The sequence below is a fragment of the Charadrius vociferus genome, unplaced genomic scaffold (assembly GCF_000708025.1).
Source record: "Charadrius vociferus isolate BGI_N301 unplaced genomic scaffold, ASM70802v2 scaffold621, whole genome shotgun sequence".
Classification (NCBI taxonomy): Eukaryota; Metazoa; Chordata; class Aves; order Charadriiformes; family Charadriidae; genus Charadrius; species Charadrius vociferus.
In genome coordinates this window covers 694,454-703,082 of record NW_009646926.1, presented here as the reverse complement: position 1 = coordinate 703,082, position 8,629 = coordinate 694,454, and the positions used below count along the sequence as shown (strand labels likewise).

Below are 8,629 nucleotides of genomic sequence, written 5' to 3'. Positions count from 1 at the left end.
CCCCCACCCCCCGCCCGGTTCGCCCCCAAGAAGAGTCCGTGCCAGGCTGGGGTGCGAGTTTATTAGTGCCGGGGAAGGGTCGGGCGGCCCGTCCTGGCTCCCGCGCTGTCGGTTCCCTCTTCACCGGCGCTGGTTGAGCCCCGTCAGGTTCTTGATCTGTGGGGCGGAGGGAGAAGGGCGTTAAGGGGGAGGGGCCGCCCTCCCCCGAGGCCTTCGCCCAGCCCTGGGGGGCGGTTCGGCGCCGCGGGAGAGGCAGAGGGGATGGAGAGGGAAGGGGGTGCGAAAGGCACCACGGTGGTCGGGGGCGGGGGGGTAAGGGCCGGGAAAGACGGCCCTCGACCCAGCCACAGGCCCCCCCCCCCAGGACCTGCTCTCCAGGGGAGCAGGGCTCAGCCTGGGTTTGATTCCTGTGGCCGCACACGCCCTGACAGTGAACTGAAGCCTTTGAGGCGCTCAGCTGGCTCGTCTCCTCTGCAGATGAGAGCTCAGCACCCCCGTGCAGCGGCGGCACCCCCGGACTTAGGCACGTGGACTGGTTGCCCCCCATAGTTAATGTACCGAGATGATTTTGCCCCAAAACCGGTTGGCTGGAACCCACCCCAGTCTAGTTCCTCCTGTTTATCTGCGCAGTGGATGTGCTGCGCGGACGGGCTAAACATCGGCTGAGGGGAGATATGTGGGATGCAAAGCACAGGGATGCAATCGGGGTGAGGGACAGGAGCACAAAGAGAGCAGGGGGGGGTTCACTGTGGGAAGATCCTTTAGGCTTCTGCAGGTGTGAAAGCAGAGAGAGGCTGAGAAACAAGAGAGATGGGAAACGATTCCACCATAACTGCAGGGGGAAGGGGAGGTGGGAAAAATTCTTGAGAGGTGCTCTGTACAGTAAAAATGATTTCTAATTTCTGTTCCGGCCTGTTTGTCTTGTACTGGTAAGCACACCGAAAATGTATTTCTGATAACAAGGAAATCACTTTGCTGCTAAGTGCAATGGGAATTGTCCAAAAATAGAATCACAGGGAGGCCCTGGAGCCCTTCAAAAATCATTCCCGGGTACACGAAGGATTGTTTCCTATCCCAGAGGAGGTGCAGCTCCCCCTGCGTGGACACAAAGCAGGCCAGGATGCGACCAAGAAGCGAATGAATTCTTGGAAGGACACTGCAGTCAACTGAAACAGCTTGAGGAAGTCACCCTGCTGTGGCTCAGGGACAAGTGCCACCTCCCACACATCCACAGGCACACGGACCTTCCGTCAAGATCTCCAGTGCAGGGACTAGCAGAGGAAAAGCTCTCGTGACAAGCGACAGAGAGCCTTTGTTTTAATTTTGATGGCCCGTCTCTCATCCCTAAAGCTCACCCTGCAGCTTTGGACTTAATTTTTTACTCTCTGCTACAAGTTCTTTCACCACAAAACACTGAACTAACCCCAGACTACCCAGAAAATCATATTTCCGCGCAGTTAAGTTAGGAAAGACAATTCTTTTTCATGCTGTCCTCTAGATTTGGGAGGAAAAGCATGCTGACATTCCGCATGGAAGGGAACAGACACAATTCTGCCCTTACAGCCCTGCTGGTTTCAGCATTACTTACAGTGACTGCAGCTCCCATAAGGCCCTGGACAACTGCTTCTCCGGTTGACTGTACCTATGAGACACAAGGAGAACATAACCTTTTGCTTTCTTCTGCAGTTATGCTTGTGGCCACCCTAACACAGAAACGTACTGCACCACAAACATGTATTTGCTACAGAAAGGTGCTGACAGACGCCAAGCACTGCAGACAAATGATAGTCAGCGATAAGAAACATGGACGAGATTTCCTGGGAATGTATGTCACCCAACCATTGGGCCAGTCTGACAAAGAGAGTGCCTACATGTCATTTTACTAGAAAATATGTAAGCATTTATTGATGTTAAACCGATGGCACTTATGCAATCACCCGCCAGTACAAGGTGGTCCCGCAGCAGACACGTGCTCTGCATGATTGAAAAGCCAGGTCTGTTTGCATGTGTATTTGGGGAGAAGGGGGATGCTGCATGAAGGACATGGACCTGTTGGAGCGGGTCCAGAGGAGGCCACAAAGATGCTGCGAGGGCTGGAGCCCCTCTGCTGGGAGGACAGGCTGGGAGAGTTGGGGGGGGTTCAGCCTGGAGAAGAGAAGGGGAAAAAGGGGAGACCTCAGAGCCCCTTCCAGTGCCTAAAGGGGCTCCAGGAGAGCTGGGGAGGGACTCTGGATCAGGGAGGGGAGCAATAGGACGAGGGGTAATGGTTTTAAATGGAAAGAAGGGAGATGTAGATGAGATATGAGGAAGAACTTCTTTGCTGTGAGGATGGTGAGCCCCTGGCACAGGTTGCCCAGAGAAGCTGTGGCTGTCCCATCCCTGGAGGGGTTCAAGGCCAGGTTGGACGGGACTTGGAGCAACCTGGGCTGGTGGGAGGTGTCCCTGCCCAGGGCAGTGGGGGTTGGAATGAGAGGATCCTTAAGGTCCCTTCCAACCTGAACCATTCTGTAATTCTACATATACCTTGCCCATAATGTTACCTGATCAGCTGTATTGCCCATGTTCGTGGCATCAGCTACTCTGTTTTCCAGGAAGCGCCAAGTCTCCTCGAAGTCAGGGGATGAATCCTGCATCATCACCAGTTCGGTGGTGTTGTAGATGCCAGTGAGCACAGCCCGACGAGTGTACCAGTTAAACTGCAAGGGCATGAAATGAGAGAGGGAGAAAAAGGTGTGACCTGAATGCAGATCACAAAAGCGGACCGGAGAAGCACTGGAAAATAGCACACCAACAGCACATTCCTTCCCCACTTAAACTGTGTAACTCGTCTCCATGTGGGTCGCCAGCCAACACCAACATCTGACAGCACAGCTGCTCCTGTGGCACCAGACAGAGGTCACAAGTACAGCGACTAAAACTGAACAAAATCCCCACCACCTGCTTCTGGTTGCAAGCAGGCACCTGCAGTAGACAGCAAGGAATTCTGCCCAGCTAGCCTGCACGGATGGAGCAAGAGTTCATCTTTGCTTTACAGACTGCTAGCAGGAAACACAAAGCTCCGATTCTAGATCTGAATAGATGAGAAATGGCTATATTTAGGACTGATACTTGAGCTGTGGTTTGCACCAGATACAAGCATGAAGAAAGGGAACGAACAGACGACAGAACTGTGCAAGCCAGCACACACCAAATCCTGTCACTGAAATACCGGTACTGCCTACTGAATCACTAAATGCACCAGTACACTGCTGGCATCAATGCTGTAGGATGCATTACAACAATAGGTTACACAATGCAAAGATGCACAAATAACTCAAACTCTTCTTTTTTTCCAGTTGCACTTGCACCACTGGCAGACAAAATACATAAATATTTTCAAAAATGAGTCTTCAACTTTGTTTGCTGCTATTACCTAGAAAAAATACTGGTTGTTCCTTTCACCATTCCAAAGCAACAGAGAAATGACAACACTGGTCTTTATTTTGAAAACAACAGTTGGCTCCAAAGCTCTACTGTCTGCACCAGGACCTGCACGCTCTCATGAGGGGAGTAACATGAGGAATGCTGCCACTTGCAGCAGGACCTCTCAGGTGCCTCTTTGTATTGATTCTCCTCCTGCTCTGCAAAAAAATCCCACACCTAAAGGAGACTCTGAGGCATGGGCACACCCTGCCAAGTTGCTGGCACTGCGAAGAGGGCTGCGCTGCGTGTAACGTTAAACCCCTTTACTGGGAAAGAGGGAGAGGGCTCAGCATCACAGCTTCCCAAGAAAACTCTTGTAACTGGTCAGAAGGTGCAAACAAAAGACAAACTTTAGAACCTTTCCTACTCTGTGTTGGTGAGGAGACTTTAGGGACAGCTCAGTGCAGACACCGACTCTTGACGCGTTGACTTGACTTTCATAACCCGTAAGGGACTTGCAGTTCCTGATGCAATCACAGTCCTTCAGTTCTCTTCTGGTTTATTCCTTTAATTTTTCTGTCATCTTACTTATTTTTCACTGTGGTAGCTCACCTTTTATACTCAGATAAAAGAAGCTTATTAAAGTAGTTTGTTAAAATGGTTCATTTAGCTTTTCCCATCTGTCCCTACATCTATACGAATTGCAGTAATTTATTAATTGCTTTAATTAAGGTTATAATTTTCTTTTATTTCCTGCCAGAAAGATGAAAGCTTTAATAAGCTACTGGTATTTTTAGGTAGGTTCTTTAAAGGTTTTCAAGTCAAATCTGTAAATGCTACTGCTGGTGGAAGAGACAGCTGCCTCAACAGAGACACGCTGCTCGCTCACTGAATACTGGAGCAACTTCTCAGTCTCAAAATCTCAACAATTTTGTCTGTGTCTTCAAAATAAAAAAGAACACTTAAAACAGCCTAGGAAAGTAGGTCCTTTTAATTTGCACTCATCCCATTGGCACTAATTTGGATTTAGTCCCCTTGACTCCTAAGTCTCTTTGGAAATTAGACCGCAGCTTTTATAAGACCCTTGGGTGCTTCTGAAAATGTCTTCAACAAAAGGCTCATTTCAAGAGAGATGTGGCCTGACGCCTACTTCAACCCGTCATTTTGCTGAAGTGCCGAGGGGTAGAACCAGCCGGTCTGCAAGGCACAAAGACTTACGTCTGTGGACTGGTCTCCAGCATAGTGCCATATATCATCGATCATGCTAGTGAGGAGGTTGAGGCTGGAAGGGATGTTATGTGGGAGCAACAGGATGCTCAGAGCCTGTGAAGGAAACACAGATAAATGGGAGAGTGGAAGAGAGAAGGACATAGCATTAAAGTGGACCAACAATGCTCTGCTCTGTTATCTTTTCCCTGTTGCTGTTGACTTGCCTCCACCTCCCAGTGACAAGTCCTCCCAGCTCTTTTCAGCTAGCACTGGACTTTCCAAGCGGCAGGATTTGCAGGGAATGTACAGTGTGGCAGCCGAGCTCAGGCCTTGGCCCATACTGGAGCCCAAAGCTCTCTGCTCAGCTCAAATGCCACTGTGTTGTCTCTCCGGAGCTGCCTCTCCAGGCACAGAAACACAGCACAGGCTGAGCTGACTCACACTTGTGCTGTGCCCCTACGGGCAGGGAGTCAAACCTCTCCTTTCTCTCAATTTGACTTTGAAGTCAAAGCAGCTACCAAGGGCACAATCACCAGCCGTAAAGGCCCTACTGGGATCCTGCAGCCTTTGAAAATAATAACACCATGCCAGGAGAGTCACAAACCACCCACATTCTTCACAAGACAAGTTATGCTAATCTGGAACAAAAACATGAATCCTGTCTTCTTTCTCTGCAAGGAGCACTGGATTCAGCTGCCCAGAGGCCAGCAGTGATTCTGGACAACAGAGGCTGACGTTGCAGCAATCTTTGCAGCCCAAAAAACCTCTTCGCTTATTACCGAGGCCACAATTCAACTCCCTTCCCACCCTGGTAAGAAAGGCTTGAGACTTAAATCTGAATTTGGAAGCACAAAGCCCTCTCAGTTCACAGATCCATCCTCAGGTTGCCAAGGGTTTGTCATTCGCACACTAGGCAGGCGGCTTCTTGCAACAAAGCAGTAGTTCTGCATTTCCAGGCATCAGATGATACCAGTGCAACTGGAACAATGCTGCAAGGAGCCTGACTTGCAGTGAGACTGCAAATAGGGCTGAGCAGAGACACAGATTATCCCCTGGGGATCCCAGAGGGGTGGAGTAAATGATGGAGGTTTGCCTTTCTGGAACTGCAAGAAATAGTTGTTCTAAGGACACCTTTAACTGCCTGCTTCCAAGGGTGTTCTACTCTTGAAGGGTATGAATCATTTGAAACCAAGGGAGGGTTTCGTTTACAACCTTGAACTATTCTGGTGGGGAGACTATGCTGAAAGCCACAGTGTTTAAAATACACACAAGAAAAGAGACCATCTTGATAATTTGTTTTATACCTGGGGCCATTTCTCAATATATGGAATCAACATCCTCAGTCTGGCTTCCACGGCATCTCTCAGGAATTGATCTGTAGGCTTCTTCCTGGGTGAGGAAAACAAAATACAAACATGAAGAACATCCAAGTTAAACTCAAATCTGAACTTGAAAGATCGATCTCTTGCCTGCCTCAGCAATGGACAGGCAAAGTATTATGTATACTTCATGCCTCTGGTCCAACCCTGTATCTGGGAAGGTGGTTTTATTTGGGTAAATTACATTTTTTACGTAAAGTATCTGTGTCCCAAGTGGCCTCTCTGTCTATCCAGTCCACAAAGGCTGCCAAAGAAGATGTCTTTTCATACCCAATACTCACTCTGCTTCGCCCAGCTGCACTAGTTTTTGTTCCTGCTCCAGCAGCTCAGACAGTTTGGTGTTGCACTGAGACACAAAGTGCAGGATCAGTTCACTGCCATCACTGTGAAACATCCCTGCGGCAGCAACAGAGAGACCCAGGGTCTGCAGGGAAGAAGGGAGAAGCACAGACCGGGTCACACACTGCTAAGCAGGGTCCAGCTAGGAAACATGTTGTATTTATTTTGTGAACAAAGTTATATGAATTTAAACAAAGCAACACTGCATTGAAAACCTCTTCCTGTAGATGTTTTCCTCTCTTTAGGATTACTACTCTACACCGTGCCTTAGTTTAAATCTGACAGGGTAATCCTGTAGTAGCTGGGACTCATTCCTGCCCAGTACCATTTGCTGACTAGGGTGCATCACCCAAGAGTATGTGGGGGAAGCATGCAGGCCTGGCTGTCTTTGGACCTCAGCTCCATCCAGTTTTCAACTGGTTCTTTGCTTCTCTCCCCACATACCTTGGCTCCCTCTGCAATGGCTTCTGCAGTCCAGCCATGTTCAGGCACAAACTCCAGCGCTGCTGTGAGGATTCGATGCTGCAGCTGCTCCTCGCTCTCATAGTCCTCAGACTCCTGGCCGCCCTGGCCAGTGTAACTATGAGAAGGTATTGTTACAGTGAGGGGAACATCACCATCAAACACCAGCAACCTGGACTCTGCTACTCACTCGCTGCCACCGCTGCCTGCAGGCACGCTTTTGAGATCTGCTTTGTATAAATCTCACCTCCTCCTGTAAAATCCTTCCTTTTCCAGAAAAAGGATTCTTAACTAACCTTTGCCACAAGAGGAGAAGAGAAAAATAAGGGAGGGCTCAATCTAGGTGCCTGCCTGGAGACCAGTCAGCCTCTGATTCCCCCTCCTTTAAAAAAAAGCTTTTCCAATGGGGGCTTTATAGTTATAGGCATGTGGACAACATATTGTCCATATTTTGTGTAGATTTACACAAAAATCAAGAAGTGAAGGCTTGCACTTTGCAGACCAGAGAGGTTCCCTCTTGAAAACAAGTCCCATCCTGTCTCCACGTCAGGCAGGGGTATTTGCACTGTCACAGCAAACCAGCTCTCCAGCTGCTGCAGTCTCTCTCCAGGCTCCATTAACTCTGGATCTTGTTGTCTCCAAGTTTCAGATGCAAGTTTCGGGAAAGCAAAGCCTTTTGATCCCACTGTCGGCAGGACAGCGCTAGAAATAGCTAAGAAGTTACCTGGGGCGAGGGCCCTGAGGTTGCTGTTCAGGCTGGTGATCAGCTGGATGTGAATCGAACTGCTGCTGAGAGGAAGACCCCAATGGCTCCTTCAGCTCGTCGGAGACTCTCCTCAGCACGGCCGATGCCTGGAGAGCACGCTGTGGTGGGGCGAGCTGGCACCTGACCACTAAAAGGGAAACCAAGAGAGTCAGATGTCTCCTTCCAACAAGGGGAAGCACCAAAAATTAAGGTGAAGAAGAGACTTGCCGTAAACACAGCTGAAAAGAACAGAAATTTGTACAGACAGTCTTTTTTTATGCTTCTGAGTAGCATCCGTCTCAGCTGAGCTCACATTGACTTGATGAAAATCAAGTGAAAATGTTTTGTGCGGGTAAGAACTGCGCAGATGGCACGTATTGCAAATAGAAAGGAGTTTCCCCATCTCTGACTGGAAACCAGGCACACAAGCATGCACTGACACCCCTGCAGCACACCCTCTCTCCTTTTCACTCCCTGATGAAGGAGAGGAGGTAGAGGAAGGCCTGAGCTCAGGGCAGGAGGCGAGTAATACTCAGGAGAGCAAGGAATCTGAAGAGATACAACACGCTGATCACGACGCGTGTTTCTCAGATGACTCAAAGGCAACGCAGTTTTCAATTACAGCTACTCCGTGAGAATTTTTCATTTAACCACCGTGAGGTTTGGGGTGGATTTTTTTTTTTTTTTTAAATAAGCTAGGCTCACATGGCCCACACTTAAAAAACACCAACAACCCCAAATTTCCCCCACCGCTTCCCTCGCACGCTGCCTGGGGCAGGGAGGCATGAGGGGCTCTCCTCACACCAGGCCCCACGCAACCTCCTTCACCCACCCACTGAGGCTCCCCAGAGAGACCCTTCGCATCCCTCTGGCCTCCCAGCCTGCAACCAGTGGCATCAGGCAGGCCTCGACCCGGCTTCACGGCCTTGGGGCCTGCCCGAGGCCGGGCCCCGGCGCAGGCCCAAGGCCGTGAAGCCGGGTCGAGGCCTGCAACCCGGTGTCGCCCACTAGCGGCGCCCCACTTCTGCCCTTCACCTCACCTTCCTTCACCTCACCTTCCCTCGCCCCACCGGGCCCAGCCCGGCCCCGTCCC

The 8,629-nt window shown here is 50.0% G+C and overlaps 1 protein-coding gene across 1 annotated transcript in view; it reads right to left on the bottom strand.

The window, feature by feature from the left end:
* Window positions 1-111: 111 nt before the first annotated feature.
* The window catches only part of COQ9 (coenzyme Q9), a 9,647-nt gene continuing 1,129 nt past the window's right edge, over window positions 112-8,629 (bottom strand). Inside the window, exons 2-9 of the mRNA XM_009894494.1 lie at window positions 7,516-7,684; window positions 6,774-6,909; window positions 6,272-6,414; window positions 5,916-6,000; window positions 4,621-4,725; window positions 2,541-2,696; window positions 1,589-1,642; window positions 112-156 (exon numbers count right to left, since the gene is read on the bottom strand). Of these exons, the coding sequence (XP_009892796.1) occupies window positions 121-156; window positions 1,589-1,642; window positions 2,541-2,696; window positions 4,621-4,725; window positions 5,916-6,000; window positions 6,272-6,414; window positions 6,774-6,909; window positions 7,516-7,684 (884 nt within the window). The 3' untranslated portion in view covers window positions 112-120. The remainder of the gene's footprint in view (window positions 157-1,588; window positions 1,643-2,540; window positions 2,697-4,620; window positions 4,726-5,915; window positions 6,001-6,271; window positions 6,415-6,773; window positions 6,910-7,515; window positions 7,685-8,629) is intronic.